Genomic DNA, 19,101 nt, shown 5'->3' with positions numbered 1-19,101 from the left:
GGCTCTGAACAAGGACTAATAAAAGGTGGAGTGTGTATTTTGTCTTTCTGATTCTGTTGCTTATGTCTTAAATATTTTCACTTTCCTTTTTCATTAGATTGTGATTTCATTAGATTGTTCATTAGATTGTGAGTTCTTTATTTCAAATGTACATGTTCAATTCAGGATTCTGGCTGATCAGTATCTCTTGATTGCAGATCCAATGGATTTGAACAGAAGCGCTTTGCCAGGCTTGCCAGCAAGAAGGCGGTGGAGGAACTTGCCTACAAGTGGAGTGTTGAGGATATGTAACTTTTTTGAGGCTGTGGGAGTGACCGTGGGTTGTGGTAGTGGACATAGGGCAGCTGTTACAGACATTCAGCTGTAACGGTCGTCTATGCTAATAATCAGGGCCACCCAGACCGGCAACTTGTTGAATACCAATTTTGACTACAGAAGAATATTTGAGACGTAATATCCGGACGAAGGATCCATACATCTCAGGTGTGCTGACACTGCCGGATGCTGGCTTTCAGAGGAAGTGTTGATTTCTCTGTGTCCCAGGGCTTGTTCTTGGTTAGGGTATTTCTTTTTTAATAAACACACATTTATTTTTTTAAAATAATTTTCTTAATTGGATATTCTGTTTTGGGGAAGAATACAAGCTAGTATTGATCCCCCAGGGGTTTTGGGGATTGGTAGTTGGATTTTTCATTCATGTAGGAGGCAGGATGAGTAATAACTTTCACAGTGATAGATCATTCCATTTAGAAAATAAGAATTATTGCTAAACTAGACTTTGGAATGGACATGGATATTTGGAGACATGGTGGTATCTGATAAGAGGTAGTGTCACAAATTAGTGGGGAAGAGGTGGATAGTGGTGCTCAGAAAATTGGCTTATTATATGGACAAAAATAAAGTTGGATATCTCCCTTAACCACATAAAGCAAAGTCAGAGTCCAAAGTGAATTTACCTAAGTGAAAGGTAAAATACTAAGGCCAATAAGAAAAAAATGGAGAATGTATTTGTGACTTTGGGATAAGGATAAATCTGTTAAGTTAGATCTCCAAATCACAATCCATAAGGTTTGATAACTTTGCCTAATTCATATTTAAATATTTCTAGTCACCAAATCACCCCATAGTCAAAGCTAAAGATAGGTATAGATTAGGAGAAAATATACCAATGTCTAAAACTGACAAAGGATTTCATTTATTAGAGATTGAATATGGAAGGAACTACTGCAAATCAGAAAGAAAACACACAAAACAAGAATAGGCAAAGGATGTGAATATGTGAAATCTAAAGGGAAAACCAGAATGGCTAATAAGTATCTTACCACTTATAATTAGAGAAATAGAGATCAAAACATTAATGAGTTTATACTTTGTATCTGTTAGTAAAAGTAAACAAGAGACTGGATTCTCATGGGAAATCAAAACTCATGGGAAATTTTAACTAGGGCCTCCATTCTGGACAACAAATGGGCAGCACTTAACTGAAAATAAGTAATATCTGGGATGCAGTGTTGCAGAATTTTTGATCGAATGCTGTCTTGAGTTTGAATCCCAGGTATGTCTTTTACTAAAACTGTGCAACCTTAGTAAGCTGCTTTTCTGTGTTTTAGTCTCTTCATCTTTGAAATGGAGATGTTACCTACCTTACAGGTTTATTGTGCGCCTAGAACAGTGCCTGGAACATAGTATGTGTCACAAAATTGCTAGCTGTTGTCATTGTCTTCCTAGCCATCATGTGTTGATAGCCAGCTTCCAACATGGCCCTCCAGTGATCCCTGACTCCTGGTAGTCAAGCCCTGTGTAGTCCCCTCCCTATGGTGAATAGGGCTGACCTAGGTACACGATAGGATGTCCTGGAAACATGCGACTGAGTCAGGAAAAGACACTGAAGGCTTCTGCCTTGTGGAAGAAGCTGGCTACTATGTCATGAGGACACTTATGTGGCCCTTGGGAGAGACCCATGCAGAGAATAACTGAGGCCTAGACCCACTAGGTTATCAACCATGTGAGTGAGCTGCTGTGGAAGTGGGTCCTTCAACTCTGTTCAGGCCTTTAGCTGTGCATATCTCTGATCAACAACATGGCCACCATGTCATGAGAGATCCTGAGTCAGAATCACCCACCTCCAAATTCTTGACCCAGAGAAACTGAGGTAGTAGTTGTTTATTATTTTTTAATAGCTTGAGATATAATTCAGATAACTATAGTGTTTACTTGTTTGATGTGTACAGCAATTCAGTGGTTTTTAGTAGATTGTGGAGTTGAACTATAACTTCATCATAGTTAATTTTGAAACATTTTGGATTCAGGGAACTTTATATCCATTAGCAGTCACTCTTTACGTGTCCCCATCTCCAGCTCTAGGCAACCGCCAGTTTTTCTGTTCTAGATTCATTTCATATAATGTGTGCATGGACTGTCATACAACATGTAGCCTTTTGTGTGTAGCTCTTTTCACTTAGCATAATGTTTTCAAGGTTCGTCTGTGTTGTAGTATGTATCAACATTACATTCCTTTTTATGGCTGAATAGTATTCCCTTGTGTGGGTATAACACATCTTTAATTATCCATGCGTTGATACATGCGTAGCCACTTTCTGGCTCTTGTGAATAATACTGCTATGAATACTCATACAAGTTTTTGTATGGACTTATGTTTTCACTTTTCTTGGAGTAGAATTTTTGGTTCAATATGGTAACTTCAGGGCTTCCTTGGTGGCTCAGCAGTAAAGAATCTACTTGCAGTGAGAAGCTGCAGCTTCAATCCCTGAGTCAGGAGGAGGAAATGGCAACCCACTCCAGTATTCTTGCCAGGATAATCCCACAGACAGAGGAGCCTGGTGGGGTTCAGTCCGTAGGATCACAAAGATTCAGATGTGACTGAAGCAGCTGAGCGCACATGCACGCGTGATAACTCCAGTTTTACTTTCTGAGGAACTACCAAACATCCAAAGCAGCGTAAGAAAGCCCCAGTTTCTCCACGTCCTTGCCAGTTCTTGTTTCTGTTTTTGACCATACTGCATGACTTTCAGGATCTTAGTTCCCAACCAGGGATTGAACCCAGGCCATGGCAGTGAAAGCGCCACGTCCCAACCTCTGGACCATCAGGGAATTCCTGCCAGTACTTACTTTCCGGCTTTTTGATTATAGCTATCCTAATGGTATAAAGCTAGCTGTAACCAAAAAGACAGTAAGTATTGATAAAAGTGGTATGTTGTTGTATTTTTGATTTGCATTTCCCTAATGCCTAATGTTGTTGAATATCTTTATATATATTTTTTGGAAAATGTTTATTTAAATCCTTTGCTCATTTTTTCAGCTGAGTTGTTTATCACACACACAGACACATACATGCACACACACTCTTAGGTAGAATTCTTTATATATTCTGGTAAAAATTCTCTTATCAGATAATTTGCAAATATTCTCATTCTGTGGCTGTTATTAGTTTTAAGCTGCTAAATTCTGAAGTAATAGTACACAGCAATAGATAACTGATTCATTAGTTTGTGCATACCCTTCATCAAAGCAGTTCCACTCCTTGCTTTATCCTTCAGAGAAACTTGCACAGATCTGCAAGGAGTTAGGTATAAGGATGTTTATCTATATGTAGTTTGGGTAGCAAGAAGCTGAAAACAACTTAGATGCCTGTCACTAAAGGAACTGATTAGTAAAAATGTGGTATATGCATATGATGAAATATTATAAAAAGCAGTCAGATGCAGCTACTAGGACCTGATAGACTCCAGGTGAGGAGGGAATAATGGAATTTACAGCAAAAATTATTTAAGTGAATTGAACACAGAAAACAACAGAAACACAGAAGGCAGTTTTAAAGGAGAATTTATACCTTAACTCACTAGAATGGGGTCTGTGGGAGGGAACAGAATGGGACTAGAGTGGGGAATGAAGGAGGGAAAGAGAAACAGAGGAGGATGAGATAATGTGTGCTGAACTCCGGCATGCGATCCACTCTGTTCTGTGTGCCTGCAGCTCTAAGCACACATCCAGAAGCAAGATTGTGCTTTAATGGAATTGACGTTTAGTACCTGTATCAGTTGGGATAGGCTAAACTGCTGTGACAGCCAAATGGACTGGCCTATACAATGAAAGTTTGTTCCCCCTCCTCACTCATGTCCAGGGAAGTTTCAGATTGGGGCAGACGGAGGGGGCATCCCTACTCCATGCAGTCATTTAGGTACCAGGCTGATGTCAACATTAACATGGCTTCCGAGGTTGCTTGGGGCATTGCCATTTTGGCGAGTTGAGCAGAGCTTGGAGGGTTGCTTGGTCGATATTATGGGCAAGCTCTAGAAGTGGCATACTGCCCCTCACATACGGTTAGCTGCAGCTCAGTTGCATGGCTGCCCGTTAATGCAAAGGAGCTTGAGAAATGTACACCCAGCAAGAAGGGGAAAATGAATGTTGTTGGGACAGCCATTCTCTCTGCTGCAGTCCTGAAGAAAGGCTGTCTGCCCCCCAGGCATTTGAGAGATGCATGGATTTTATTAAAAGAATTTTAAGATCTGAAAATCCCAGGGGGACTCCATTCTCTAACTGGGGAGTCTCAGCTGAAGTCACTACCAAGTGAGGAATATCTCTTCTCTAGTTGGTTAGTGGCTGTCAGACAAGAGGTTAGGCAGGGAGATGAAGGCTAAACTTGTGACTAGCATCAGCATTTGTGAGAAAAGGTACTTTAGAGAGGAAACAGCTCAGAAAATAAATGTGAAGGTTCTGTAGTTAGCATGGGGCAGCGTTGGAGCTAGGATCCAGTGTTACACTAGGCTCTCAGCTGCCTATCTGGTCCTCTGGCTCCTTGCCGTAAACCTGTTTTTAAAAGGCCCAAGGGTAGAACATTGTGGTGAAACTGGTAAAATCCAAATAAAGCCTGCAGTTTACTTCATAGAATTATGCCACTGTTAATCTTAGTTTTGAAAAATGCACGTAAGTTTACCATCAAGAAGTCTTTGTGAAGAGTAACGAGTAACTTTGTATTGTCTTTACAACTTCCGGTAAGTCTAAAATTTTTCCAGAATAAAAAGTTTATTTTTAAAAAAGACCCCAGGGAATATAGGTTGTGGACACTGGATCCCACTCAAATTACTGCCTTTTGAGTTTATCCTTTAGTAAGCTGTGTTGAAGCCAGCCCCTTTCCTCTGAGTGGCAGCAAGTACATTCAGCTTCCAGCCTGTTGTCACATCTCTTGTCTGCAGCTGGCTTTTATTTCCATATGGGTTCAGGTTTTAACTTCAGTTTTGTGGGGCCCTACACTGTTTCTTGGGAAGAACTCTAAGAGGCTGTTATGGACTGAATGTTGTATTCCCCCTCCCCCGCAAATTCATTTGTTGAAACCCTAGCTCCCAAGTTGGTGGTATTAGGCAGTGGGGCCTTTAGCGGGTGATTAGGTCATGAGGGTGGAACCCTTGAGAATGGAATTAGTCCTTATGAAAGATACTGAAGAATGATCTCTTGCCTTTTTTGGCTTTTTTTGGTCATGTGAAGGCACAGCAAGAAGCTAGGTGTCTGTGAGCCAGGAAACTGGCCCCACTAGTTACCAAGTCTGCTGGTGCCTTGATCTTGGACTTCCTAGCTTCCAGAACTGTAAGAAATATTTGTTATTAAAGCCATGCTATGGTATTCTTGTTACAGCAGCATGAATGGACTAAGAGGTTCAGATACTTTGAAAATCTTAATCAAATTTTTTCCTCTTAACAAAAGAATTTATCACCTGTTTTCAAGCAGAGACTGAGGTGGGAAGGGAAGCAGAGTCTATCCCAGATAAGCTTTATGTTTAGTGGACATTAGTGAAAATGTGTGAATTCCTCCTCCCCCCAATTTCTCTGCCTTTACATGTATGAGCACAGTACATCCTTAGGGCGGAGATCCTGTTTGGCTGAAAGCTGGATGTGATTCCCTAGGCTGTCTGCTAGAGGGCAGTGTGATACATGTTTTCTGGACTAGGGAAGCAGGGCCCTGGGTCCATGCAGGTTTTTTCAAAATAATAAGCCGTAGAATCTTTCAGGGGCTTCCCTGGTGGCTCAGATGGTAAAGAATCTGCTTCCAATGCAGGAGACCTGGGTTTGGTCCCTGGGTCAGAAAGGTCCTCTGGAGAAGGGAATAGCAACCCACTCCAGTATTCTTGCCTGGAGAATCCCATGGACAGAGGAGCCTGGTGGGCTGTAGTCTGTAGGAGCCCAAAGAATCGGACATAACTGAGCGACTAAGCACACACACAGAATCTTTCAAGGATATAGATGGCTAAATTCAGTTGCAGATTCCTCTACTTCTTATCCCTACCTTAGATCCAGAAATATAATCCTGACTTCAATTTGGTAACGATTTTCAAGAGACAAACCTACTATTTAGATTTTGAACAGAATCTACCTTACTTGAGCTTTGGAAACCTTTCTTTACATAGAAGACTTACTATTTTTTAAATTTTTAATCATATTCAGATCTTCTTGCTCTCTTTCTTTTCCTAGTCCTTCAGTTTGAAGTTTAGATTTAAGGAGCAGTGAGCAATGCTAAAAACTAGAGTTGTACACTTTACAAGAGTACATTTTATGGTATGTGAAATATATCTCAAAATATGAAGGGAAATAAACAGTAGTGAGCAGAGGCTGTGTCTCAAATAGAGTATAATTAATTGATGATACTGATTTGAAAAGCCTTAATGCTTTGCCATTGGTTCATTAGCAAGAGGGAAAAACTCTGATCTCTTTTTCCCTCAAGTTTCTTGGAATGCACTGACCTTCTAAGACACAGAGGGCATTATTCCTGTCTAAAGAGGTTACTCACACTAGTCAAAGAGCGGGACTGGGGTTAGGGTTTGAATGGGAAATGCCAGTGAGAAGGCCGAGTCTAGGCTGTGTGGTATCTATCTTGAAGCCTGAGATTTATGTTTGAGTTTGTTAAGACATGTGTGTTCTGAACTGTGCATTTCTGCATAGATTATTTGGGTAGTTTCTTTCTTCCAATTTCTCTCTCTCTCCCCCTCTTTTTTTTAGTGTTGAGTCCTGTTTTTGGCATAAATATGTCTGGAACTGGCTCACGGGCAGCTGGACTGACCTGTGAAAACACGTAGAGAGATCATGGGGCCAGGCTGGAGCCGAGTCACGTCTCCCCCACGGCGCTGGCCTTTTTGCCACATGCCAGTGACATTACTTACCTGGGAATGACTCAGTGTCTCCTTTGTACCTGAATGTTTTCCTCTGCTCAGTAGAGGAAGTGTGTGTGTCTCACATTTGATGCTGTTGACCTTGGGCTTACACAGGTTCACCCTTTCAGAAAATAAGGGCAGGTAGGAGGTCCTGGTGGTCGTTTGATCCTCAGCTGGTGCTTGTGAAGCCGTACCCTTGGGAGGGGACAGAGAGCAGTGAGCCAAAAAAGGAGTCAGTCTTCTTCCTGCGTATTATGTTCAGCAGCCTCTGTCAGCTGAGAACTGAAAGGAGTCACAGGTCAAAATGCAATGTCTAGTGCTTAGTAAGCAGGGCCTGTTTTCTTCCTCTTTCTTTTGGCAAGGGAGTCTCGCTCAGAATCTCTCTGAACTGCAAAGGACCCTGGACTTAAACATCAGACTCCTCTCTCAGCAGCTCTTCCCCCATCCCTCCTCACCCTAGTGACCAGGTAAGAGGTCAAGGGAGAGTCCTGGGACAGTCCTCTGCCGACGGAAGGAGCGCTTACCAGGGCATTCTCATCGCCTCTGCGACGAGGGTCTCCATGGTGTACTCTGGGCTGAGTTCCACAGTCCTGGAAGCATTGCTTGCTGCGAGTTTCGGCTTGGAGCTTGGCTTTGAAGAGCCTGAATGTACTAGAGGGGCAGTTAACCTTGACTCTTTTTTCCAGGGATTGGAGAGGAGGTGGATAAGACATCTGGGAAGAGAGGAGTGTATGTCTGGGGAAATAATAACAGCAGCAACAATGATTTTAATTGCTATCTTTTGTTAAGTACTTACCATATGTCAGGCATATGTTAAGTGCATACATACCTCACCTCCGTGGTCAGGAAGAATTCAGAGTCTGTAAGTGGCTGTGGATTTGGGAAGGCCAAGTTTCTGGATTTCCCAAGAAAAGTGGCATGGGGGTATCTTGGCAGGGTAAATTTTTTGTTCCCTGCACACCATCTTGGGATGAGGGAGTTGCTAGGATCTTTATGTGATTCCCTTTGACAGAGAGCTTGGGCACTTTACCCTGGTCACTGTGTCTCCATCAGACTTGGCAGCCCTCTTCCCACCCAGGATGGGCGTCTCCTGCTTCGGCCAGCTTAGCTTCTCATGCCTCTGCGTAGTGGGCTGCCAGACAGGAGCCAGGAGCCTCTGCACAGTCTGGATGTATTTGCTACATGGGGTGAAAAATATTTCTGTCGGTCTGAGTCTGTAACTCTGAGCCAGTCCCGTGATGCCAAATACAAAGGCAATGGGGCCTTTGCAAGCTTGCTTTGCTGGTCATTTGTGTGCCTGCCTAAATTATGCAGTGTATTTTCAGGTCATTTCAAATGAAAATTTATTTCTTCTCTGAAAACAAAAATTTAATTTATTTTATCTCCGTTTGTTTTCACACTCCCAGGTTATCAGGCTGAGACCCGGCAGAGAGGATGTGAGACCTGCAGCTGAAGGATAGGGCAAGAGAGGGAATTTCTGAATCACTCTGTTAGGTAGCTTGAGGCTACAGCTTAGAGAATGTGGTCTTGGGAAACAGGAGCTTGGAAGTATGTTTGCTGGAGGGGGCAGGGCAGTGGGGGTTCTGTTGCTAGGCTGGTGTCCCTGATCACTTTGGGGTGAAGATTATATTTTCATCTACCATCTTAGAAGGACTTCCCCAATGGCTCAGCAAGTAAATAATCCACCTTCAGTGCAGGAGACGTGGGTTTGATCCCTGGGTTGGGAAGATTGCCTGGAGAAGGCAGTGGCAACCCACTCCAGTATTTTTGCCTGGGAAATCCCATGAACAGCAGAGCCTGTGGGCTACAGTCCATGGGGTCTCAAAGAGTCGGACAAGACTGAAGTGACTACCACCTTAGAATAGGATGGCTGTTTTCTATAACATTTGTATAACATTGTGTGCATGTTACTGGCTTCGGGTTGGAGCTGGGCCTTCTAACTTTCAGGAGTGAGTCAGAGGTATGTAGAGGGCCATTCCAAGCACCCGGAGAATCAGGCTTTGATAGCGGAGAAGCTAAGACAAGATTGGACAAGTGGAATGTCCGATTCTCAGTAATTTCGCAGGCACTGCATAAGCCTGGCTGCCCTGCCTCCTGGCTTGCAATTAGAGTTCACATCTCCCAAGATGCCTAAGAGAAGAGCTGACCACCCCTGGTTATGAACAGCATGCAGTTTGTCCTTGCTCAACACTTATTTGAGGTTAGAGGTCGAACTAGATGGAGCTGCAAGATTATCAGTTAGTCCTTTGCACTATTGCCTTCTCCAGTTATGTCTCTCAACTGGCAGAAGAAGTTCCCAAGTTACTACCTATGGAAAACAGAGCCCTCCTCTGGCCCCTCCCCCACCTATGGGAAACAGAGCCCTCCTCTGGCCCCTCCCCCATAACAAAATTACTAGTTTGCTCATAGTTCGGGTCACTCACTTGATCCCCTGGTTGCTCTTGTCTGGGTCAGGTTTGAGGACTTGATTGCACTCTGGAGCTTGGAAGTCTCTCTGATACTGGTTGATACAGTCCCTGTAGTCTGGATGCGTTACTGATGCAATTTTTCTCCCCCGGATGTAAACTGGGAATATCAACTGACCAAGGGGAGAGTTCTGGAAGGCAATCTGATGAGGAGTGGTCAGGTAGTGGTCACCTAAGGGGAGTGAGAGAGTGTGCAGAGCACCTCCTGTCTGTGGGAAGGGCATGAGATGAAAGGCGGGGATGTGGACGCCAGCTGGGCAACTGAGCCAAGCCTTTTATATGGAACTTGCAGATGCCAGAGGGCTTCCCAGGTGGCTCAGGGGTTAAGAATCTGCCTGCCAATGCAGAAGACCCAGGAGATCTGGGTTCCATTCCTGGGTTGAGAAGATCTCCTGGAGGAGGATATGGCAACCCACTCCAGTAGTCTTGCTTGGAGAATCCCATGGAGAGAGGAGCCTTGCGGGCTATAGTCCATGGGATCGCAAAGAGTCAGACACGACTGCGTGACTGAGCACAAGCACCAGCAGATCCCAGATATACCCACATTGCTCCCTCTACCCCTCTGACCTTTAGAGTCATCTCCCCGAGACCAGAAATAGAGTTCTTAGTGTTCCAGAGTGGCCTTGCAGCCCCTTTTAGGTAATTTGAGCTTTGACAGCCTGGACTACAGAGCTGCTGCTGGTCCAGCCCAAACTGGAATGAGGAGGGTCGGCTGGGATAGGGTAGTGGGTGCCCTTCCAGAGGGGTCCTGGCTAACAGTGTAGCTAGGTATGGCCTGCAAGCCTCTTGCAGGGTCACTTGCCGCTTATTTCGGTCTGCTGGGTTGGTATTTCCCACGCCTGGGATCTACCTGGGGGACAGGAGTGCCCTGGTTAGGCTGGGGACGCAGGGATCAGTTTCTGCTTTATGCAGAGTGCCACTCTGCCCCTATTAACCTTGCACCCCGCCATGCTAAGTCTCACCTGAATGGGAGGGCTCCTCTCCATGGTAAGTCCAGGGCTTGTGGCTTTCTCCATAGGTTGTACTGAGGGGAATCCATGGAGGCTTGGGCTCACTGAAGTAGCTTAGGTGTTGTAGCTGGAGTGGAGCCTTGGGAAGGGTCTCCAGGCGGTATTTAACATCTTCTGGGGCTATTTCATTCTGGGCTTCTGACTCCTGCAAAGCAACCCCCTCTTGCTGCTTCCCCATCGCAGGAAGTTCACTTCCGCCTCTGTTCAGAAGGGTCCTTCTTATATCTTCCCCTCATTAATAGTGAAAGCTGGTGGGAATGTGTCTCCTAGAGTGAGAGGTTGGCAGAAACTAGGTGGGTGCTCCCATCTAGCAAGTTCCTTAAATTCTCTGAGCCACAATGTCCTTATTTGAGAGGATCTGTAATAAAGTACCTAGCATAGTGCCTGGCGTGTAGTAGGTGCTTCATAGATAGTATTTTCTCTTAAAATGTTACTGTTAAGATATTTCCAGAGGTGCCTGCTGCATCAGTGGCACGTGCCCCTGTTGACTCCGCTGTCACCTCACTCCTGGCCTTACCTGAGCAGCAGGATGGCTTTTCCTCGGCAGGGCTTGGTGAGTCAGCATCTCTTGCTGGGTGGGGTTGAGGGCTAGGCCATTTGAAGCAGGGTACTGAAATGGGTCAGGTCTTCTGTCCCCAGGAGAGGGAGTGTCTAGAGCAAGGGGAGGAGTCGTGATTGACTTGTTCCCATGATTCTTCCCCATCCACCTGGCAGCCTTCCCTCACCCATTACTGCATTCAGGGAAGGAGCGGGCCGCTGCTGGTAGTATGTCCAGGAAGGACCCAGATTTAGTTTATTTGTGGCTGGATCAGTAAGAATTAGGTGGGGGGCTTTCTCTGCATATGAGGACATTGCATTTCAAAAGCAATTCTTTTTAATTAGTATTTCAACTCTCTCTCTGTTTTTTTTTTTTTGGCCTTGGGAGTAGTGCTGGCTCTGGAGGGATGGACTCACTGAAAGGTGGGTGGAGCCCCAGATAGGCCGCTACCCAGCTCCAGGGCTTGGTGTGTGTGTGGTGGTGTCTGTGATTCCTAAGGGGCAGAGGAAAGAGCGGTCTAGGAGCCCAGGAAGGTGAGAGCCCCAGGGGTTTTGTTCCTTGCCTGCTTCTAAAGCTGTGAGTAAGGATACACCTCCATGGGGCCACTGGAAGACCCTCCAGATCCTCAGAGATGGCAGAAGGTGGCCTCTTTTCCGGCTACACCGACTCAGCATTTGAATTTTGGGGGTGGCAGATGGGGAGAGGGTGGGCTGCTGCTCATTCTAAGCACCTTTTTGACAGGTGAAGAAAGAACATTTTTGACTGGCCAGCGTGAGATGGAGGAGGCAGGGCAGGGTATGTGGTGTCCTTAGGATGGAGAAAGGCTGCTAAAGGGCCGTTTTACCTCTGGTAGGTAGTGGGGAGCAGGTAGTAAGAACTCTGTGAGAGGACTTCCCTCGAACCATCAAGGTCCAGGTGAGTCCTGGGCCAGAACCATACCCAGGACAGGGAGTATCCTGTGTCCTCTTCTGTCAACCTTACATCAGAGTGCAGAAGAGAGGCGGGCGCTTTGGGGACAGGTATGGGAGTTGGATGGCAGTCCTGGGGCAGGTAACTGGACCCTCACCCCCAGGGACATGAGCCCACAGAGAGGATTCAGGTGGGCACTTGGGCCCACTGGCTTTCTGGGCTGTGTTGCCACCAGCTTCTGTGCCTGACCCTGTCCTCTGTCCCTCGCTCTCGACTGAGTGCCCGTGCTTTGGCATATTGGCATGGTTCTGAGCTCTGGTGACTTAGAGTGTTGTGTCTGCCTCCGTGAATGTGAGAGGACTGCACTGGCTTTGCAGGGGAAGCAGGGGCTGCTGTGTTCCTAACACAGAAACGGGCTGCTCTGGCTGCAGCTTGTGGGGGGTTGGGGCGTGGGCCTGCTCAGGCCTGGTGTCTGCTGCCAGCCTCAAGTCCCACTCTGGATTTCTACTCTATGTGTGAAGTGTGTGAGCCCAAGCTCCGGCCCTTCAGATGCCTGTCCTTTCCTGCTTCCTTCTGCACACACACACACACACACACACACACACACACACACACACACTCTGGATCTCCACTGAGTGTATGAAGTATATGAACCCAAGCTCTGGCCCTTCAGATGCCTGTCCTTTCCTGCCACCTTCTGCACGCGCGCGCGCGCACACACACACACACACACACACACTCTCTGGATCTCCACTGAGTGTATGAAGTGTATGGGCCCAAGCTCTGGCCCTTCAGATGCCTGTCCTTTCCTGCTCTCTTCTCCACCCAGTGTGCACACACACACTCACACACACACACCCACCAGGTGTTGTCTTGAGACAGAAGATTGACTGGCATCTTAGCTGTATAGATTTGCCAGTGGCTGACACTCTTTCAGAACCTGTAATGACAAAACAGTAATCTCAGAGTTGGAAGATACCTTAAAGGACTTCATACACTACCCTCTATCACACCAGTTAACTTAAAAGTATTTTCCATCAGTTCAGTTTATTAGCTCAACTGCTGTCCCAACTTCTGGTCTCATGGAGGGGCAGTGCTATTTGTCTTAATCCTAGAATCAGAGTTGGAAAGTGTTATAAAGAGATCTAACAATCACACCCACTCTACTGCCAGAGTTCAAAGGCAAGTCGTATTTGTGGGAAGGGCCACACCCACCCGTGTTTAAGCACTTTCCTCCCTGTCCCCACCTCCTGGGACAGAATGTATTCCATTCGTGGGCAGCTCCAGCAACATTCATGTGTGTTTCCTGTGGCTTCACCATTTGTCTGCGTTCTCCGTCTTGGGGCTTACAGAAATAGACTCAAAACCCCTTCTCTGCCTGACAGCACTTTGAATGTGTTGGGACACCCTTTTTCCCATACTCTACCTGCTTCCCTCCCTGGAGCCATAAGCTTAAGGTAATAGCAGGAGAGTTATGTATTGAAATTTGTATAAGAAAGGAAACAAAACAATTTTTATATAATAAGATGGTAGGAAATTACTCTTCATACTTAGAGGGTTTAATTGTGTTTACAGATGCTTTATACAGGGACTCTTCCCTCCCTTCACACCCAATCCAGCAGCAGAACTAAGCATGACCACCCAGCTAGAGGCTGACAGGAGAGGAGGAGGTGGGAGGAAGAGGATGAAGGACCGGAGGAGAGGATCAAGCGGGTTATAGGAGGGGTCTGGAGGCCTGCTCAAGTTAAGCTTGAAGGGTGGTCTCACGCTGGGTCAGAGCCATAAATAAAGAGCAGGGACAACTCAATAGGTTGGAGGAACTATTTACTCAATAAATAGAGAGCAGGGGGAGCACAATAGGTTGGAGGAACTATTCAACAGACTAGCCCGGCCAGCATGGCCTCATGCTGGAGAGAAGTTAACTTGTGAGTCACAATGTGAGGAGCCTTTTTATGGGGACTAAGGAGAAAGTGCTGACGAAGGCAAACTCAAGCAACCTCCTGAGGTGCTGGGAGACCCCCAGGTTATGGGGCACAGGCTGGAAGGGCCTGTCTTCCCACTTCTGCTTCAGAACTCAGAATGCAGACTCACGGGATTTCCCTGGATGTGCAGCGACTGAAACTCCATGCTGCCAAGGCAGGGGGCTGGGTTCAATCCCTGGTCAGGGAATTAGATCCCACATGCCACAGCTAGGAGTTTGCATGCCTCAGCCTAAGATCCCATATGCCGCAACAAGGATCAAAGACCTTGTATGCTGCAACTAAGAGCCGGCACAGCCAAATAAATAAAATATTAAAAATAAAAGAATACAGACTTGCACTCCCACTCCCAGGCACGCTGCTGCTCGCCTGTTCAGCCTTTCTCTGGGTCTCCATGGCACTTTGGACCCAACATTCATCATGCTGTTTTATGAGTTGTGAGCTCCTATGGCCAGAACTCTTACTCATTTTCTGATTATTATTTATTATTTGCTTATTCAGGTCTCTTACTCACTTTCAAATCTCCAGCTTGTAGCCTGAGGCACTACACCTCAGAACTAATAGCTTTCATTAATTTGGGCTACTATGCGCCAGGCCTCTCCATACATTAACCTCATAAAAACTGAACAAATCTGATGCTAATATTTTCATTTTGCAGATGAGGAAGCTGAGGCTAAAGACCACAGTGCTACCAAAGCCTATGCTCTCTGTCCAGTTGAATGAATGAGTCTTGAGGGAGTTGCTCTAGGTGAGAACAGGCCAAAGTTGGCTCAGTGCTTTCAGATACCCCCACTCAGCTTAATCTCTGACCAGCTTGCTAACTGATTATCATGTCTGCAACATGAGGTGAATGCCTAATTAACACATGGACCTCCTGTTATGTATTCATGGAGTGGCTCTGCCAGCCATCCCAGGCCCAGGGGCAGGGAGCTTGTAGCTTTTGTGGGAACCAGGGATGGGAAGCATGGTTTTCCCATTGTTGGCAGGGAACATGGAGGACACTGGGATCACACGGGAGGCAGGCTGAGGACGAAGCCTTGGCTGCAGGGTGTGTCCAGTCTCCTCAGTCTTCTGTCAGGGCCCCTGGGACCTGACCTGTGAGCCCTTCCCCTTACGGTCTGGACTTGTCACATCGTTTCGTCCAGTGCCACTGGTTCAGGCCTCTGTGCTTTTCCAGCTGCCGTCTCTGCCTGTTCTTCCTCCCCAACCAGAACCTCCTCCCTTAATTTCCTTCAGGGCCAAGCTCAGATGTCATTTCCTTTGTGGAGTTTTCCCTGGCCTCCTAGCTATGGGCAGAGAGGCAGAATGAAATGCCTCCTCTTCAGCTTACCCCCCATAACACTTGTTCATATCTGACTCTAGCGTTAACCTCTTTATGTGATAGTGAACGTGGCTTTTCCCCCCAGCCCGACTTAGAGCTTTCTAAAGTCAGATACCACAGTCTGCAGCATCCAACACGAAACCTGGCCTAGGCTTTACTGAATAGGAAACACACTTAATAAATATTTGCTGAATTCAACTAAATGCTTAGTTGAGGTTTTGTAAGACCTGGGCAAATGTGAACTTCCAGAATTCAACAAGTGATGTGCAAGTATAGGTAGAGCATTTTTGGAAATCTTTGTATTTTGTGATTCATATTTTTCCTTTTCATCATAATCGTCTCCTGCGGGAGGCAAAGGGGGATAACAATCCCAGTTTGGCCAGGGTTTCCCAGGTGGCACTAGTGGTAAAGAACCTGCTTGTCAGTGCAGGAGCTGTAAGAGATGCGGGTTCGACATGTGGGTGGGGCAGATCCCCTGGAGGAGGAAATGGCAACCCACTCAAGTATCTTTGCCTGGAGAATCCCATGGACAGAGGAGCCTAGCAGGCTGCAGTCCTTGGGGTCACAGAGTCGGACACAACTGAAGGGACTTAGCACGCACATACATGCTGGGAGAGCCTTGGCATTAGGTTGGAGGGGAAGTGGTGGAGGTGTGGGACTGAGCCCAAGGGCCAACCAACCAGACCAGGAGCCCCTTGAGCGCAGGACGTGACTTCAGCTGCCTCAGCAGGGTCAGGCCATGTGCTTCACATGGGGGCAGGCGGCAGGCGCCTGAGCGTGAGAAGGCAGTGCAGGAAGAGCCCTGTGTGCGCCGGTTTCTCTCTTCCCACGGATCTCACACTGCTCTGTGGAGTAGTTACTGCTGTCCGAGTGCCCCTCATGCCACCACTCTTGGTTCCTGGTGTAGATAGTGGGCGGTTGTATATTACTTTATACCCAATTTGTATTAACTTCTCTAAATGACAGAAGGTATAGGAATTCCCTGATTTCTATGACTCCATTGTGTTTAGTAGCTCAGTCCTGTCTGACTCTTTGTGACGCTATGCACTACAGTTTGTGATCCTATGGCCACCAGGCTCCTCAGTCCATGGGATTTTCCTGAAAAGAATACTGGACTGGGTAGCCATTTCCTCCTCCAGGGGATCTTTCCGACACAGGGATTGAACCCTGTCTCCTGTGGCTCCTGCATTGCTGGTGGATACTTTACTGTTGAGCCACTGGGGAAGCCCCTTGACTCCACTCCCATCCCAAAGAAACACAATGGTCTCTATACCTCTGTGCATAGGTATCCTAACCCAGATGGGTAGAGAAGAAGGGTTTCCCTAGGAACCTTGCATCAACCAGGCAGTGGCATGAGAGGAAGGGATCCAGGAGTTCTGTGACCCCCAATTTAGGCTCTGACTCCCCTCCTTCATTTCTTAGGTTGAGGAGTGTGTGTGTGTGTGTGTCATGTTGTGTCTTCATTTATTGAGTTTTGCAGTTCAGGCTAGGGAGTCAGCTGGGGAAAAGCGGGTGTAAAGTAAAGGGGAGAGAGAGGCTTTGTAGAGGGCAGAGGCCACACCTCAGAACCAGGGTAGGCAACCCGTTGGGTAAGGCTGCCCAGGACATGGGTGGATGCAGACTGCTCTGTGTTGCCACCTGCTGGGCACATGTGGAAACAACACTTTACTCCCTCGGGCTACCTACCCTTTTGCTGAGTTTTCTACAGTATCTTCTGTAGGTTCCTTTTGTCAAGCATTTCCTCTGATGGAAAGGACCTGCTTTCCCTCTCTCCCCAGGCAGGGCTGTCAAAAGACACCTCTGCTCTGGCCCAGGACAGGGCTCCTGTGTAGCCAAAAAGGGAGTAACTCTGGGAGAGGGTGGAGAGATTGCTTATCTCCATACTTGGAGTTCCTCTATTCTTCTCAGGCTCTCAGGGAACCTGAACTTGGCTGTGATTAGGGAGAGCATTTAGTTTATCATCCCAGCCAGGACCACTGTGAGAGTGAACGGCATGTGAGCTCTTAATAACTGTGCTGAGACAGCGGGTGTAAACCAGGCCTCTCCCAGGTCAGTGACTGGCATTCACGGTGGGCCTGGTTCTGAGGGGCTTTCTTTTCCTGCCAAGGTCGGGTGTGGGGGGTGAGGGTGGCCGGCAGAGGCTGCTGCAGCACTAGCTGTATGTGCAGGCCTCGCTGTCTTTGGGGTTCCCTCTTGGCCACTCGGGCTGTGGGGGAGCAGAGAGCTGGATATGGTGGGTGAAGCTGGGTGTGGTAAAGGCTGGGGTCCCCTGAGTGACAGTGTAACAGAGAGCGAAGTCCATCCGGCTCATCTGAGCCAGATTTACAATGTGATGAGAGGGCTGTGTGCACCCTCTCGGGGTTGAAGCCCAAAGCCCCGAGGCCCGGTTTCTCTCTGCAGTTCGTGGGTTGGACTTTACCTCCCCTGAATCCTGGCAACTCTCATCCTGCCCCTTCAGGCAAAGACTGGGCAAGTGGTTTCTGGAGCTACCAGTCCTGGAGACTGGTTCCCTCCTAGGTGGATGAACACTTGACTGGAGGGTCCATGGATACCCTGGGCTGCTTAGGGGGGCCCTGGGATGTCTGGAATTCTCTGCCAGGTCGGCCTGACTGACCTGCAGTTGGGGAACACAGAGTAGCGTGGGATCCCGAGAAGGAGAAGGGCTCCCCTGGAAACATGCAGCCCTCCCTCCTCTCACCCAGCTTGAAATCTGGCAGCAAGACCCTACTTCCCTCTTTTCCGTCTGGGGGACTTCCCTCCCTTGCACCCCAAGGGCAGGGTTGGGAGACCCTGTTCCTTGGGAGGAAGGAATTTCTGTGGTGGGACAGGGTCCTTCCCCCTACTCTGGCCTGGGGAAGGCCTCCCAGCCCCACCCGACTCCATCTTCCCTTCCCACCCACCTGAAGGCAGAGGCCAGTGTCTGACTTTGCAGATCGCGTGTGGGTGATCATGCCCCTGCTCCTCGCCCTTTTGTGCTCAGCGACGGCAAAGGGGAGGCGTTCTCAGCAGGCTGTGGGGTGCGCTGCCAGCCTAAGCAGAGAATTCTGGAGCAGCAATGGGTATCCAGGGCAGCCTTGGGATTACCATGGCAACAAGCGATAGTGGTGGGGAGGCGGGGTTGGAGCTGAATTCCTGGGGTGGTCAGAGAGGGGCCAGAGGGTAAGAAGGAGAGAGAACCCCCCCGAAGCCTCCTGACAGAGGGCAGTGTGCCCTGCTTGTTGCCCCTGCTCCGTCAGAACCCACACTCCTGGCATGGCCCACAAAGGCACCCCGCTGAGTGGGGCAGAGGGTCTGCTGGTGTGTGGGGCGGTGGCTGCTCTCGAGGGGAGTGGGGGAACCAGACTCAGCAGCGGACATTTGTTTTCTGGATCCATCTGAAGAATGGCCATGGGTTTTAGACTGCTCCAGCCGGCTTCCTATCTGGGGGACCCTGAGCCATCAAAGTTAACCTAGACTAGCAACCGGGGATCAATTACATGCCCGTAACGTGCTTTGCAACTCCCCCTTAACAAAAAGCAGCCTGTTTGGAAAAATAAAAGGAATGAAAATGCTTTTCTGATCTCTGGAGCCGCTGGGCCAGTGAGACCCCTCCCTCCACGGTGTCTTTGCCCACTCCTCATTCATTACCTCTGTAGTTTAGGCAAGACTGGGTTAACCCTTCAAGTGTCGGGTTTGTGGTGAGGGGTGGCTGCCGTTGCCTTCTCCAGACAAGCCCTCCTC

General features: G+C 47.7%; 2 protein-coding genes across 5 annotated transcripts in view; one reads left to right on the top strand and one right to left on the bottom strand.

Moving 5' to 3' along the window:
- Nucleotides 1-19,101, top strand: part of BUD13 (BUD13 homolog) — a 375,775-nt gene that overhangs the window by 24,103 nt on the left and 332,571 nt on the right. For both annotated transcript variants that reach the window (XM_061440391.1, XM_061440389.1), the window contains exon 10: nucleotides 198-7,626. In XM_061440391.1, the coding sequence (XP_061296375.1) occupies nucleotides 198-291 (94 nt within the window). In that variant the 3' untranslated portion in view covers nucleotides 292-7,626. The remainder of the gene's footprint in view (nucleotides 1-197; nucleotides 7,627-19,101) is intronic.
- LOC133261775 (uncharacterized) lies at nucleotides 6,622-18,426 on the bottom strand. Of its 3 annotated transcripts, none has more exons than XM_061440395.1 (9): nucleotides 18,282-18,426; nucleotides 12,944-13,021; nucleotides 11,152-11,285; nucleotides 10,587-10,900; nucleotides 9,583-9,796; nucleotides 8,190-8,337; nucleotides 7,684-7,872; nucleotides 7,169-7,354; nucleotides 6,622-7,068 (listed from the first exon to the last, which is right to left on the bottom strand). In XM_061440395.1, the coding sequence occupies exons 4-9, from the start codon at nucleotides 10,810-10,812 to the stop codon at nucleotides 6,952-6,954; spliced, it is 1,080 nt and encodes a 359-aa protein (XP_061296379.1). In that variant the 5' UTR covers nucleotides 10,813-10,900; nucleotides 11,152-11,285; nucleotides 12,944-13,021; nucleotides 18,282-18,426; the 3' UTR covers nucleotides 6,622-6,951. The 3 variants fall into 3 exon arrangements, with proteins under 3 accessions (XP_061296379.1, XP_061296378.1, XP_061296380.1); XM_061440394.1 differs by having other exon boundaries at nucleotides 10,587-10,779; XM_061440396.1 differs by lacking the exons at nucleotides 11,152-11,285; nucleotides 12,944-13,021; nucleotides 18,282-18,426 and having other exon boundaries at nucleotides 9,583-9,767; nucleotides 10,587-10,668.

This window comes from Bos javanicus, chromosome 15 (genome assembly GCF_032452875.1).
Source record: "Bos javanicus breed banteng chromosome 15, ARS-OSU_banteng_1.0, whole genome shotgun sequence".
In the NCBI taxonomy this organism is placed as follows: domain Eukaryota; kingdom Metazoa; phylum Chordata; class Mammalia; order Artiodactyla; family Bovidae; genus Bos; species Bos javanicus.
This window is presented reverse-complemented; position numbering and strand designations above follow the sequence as displayed.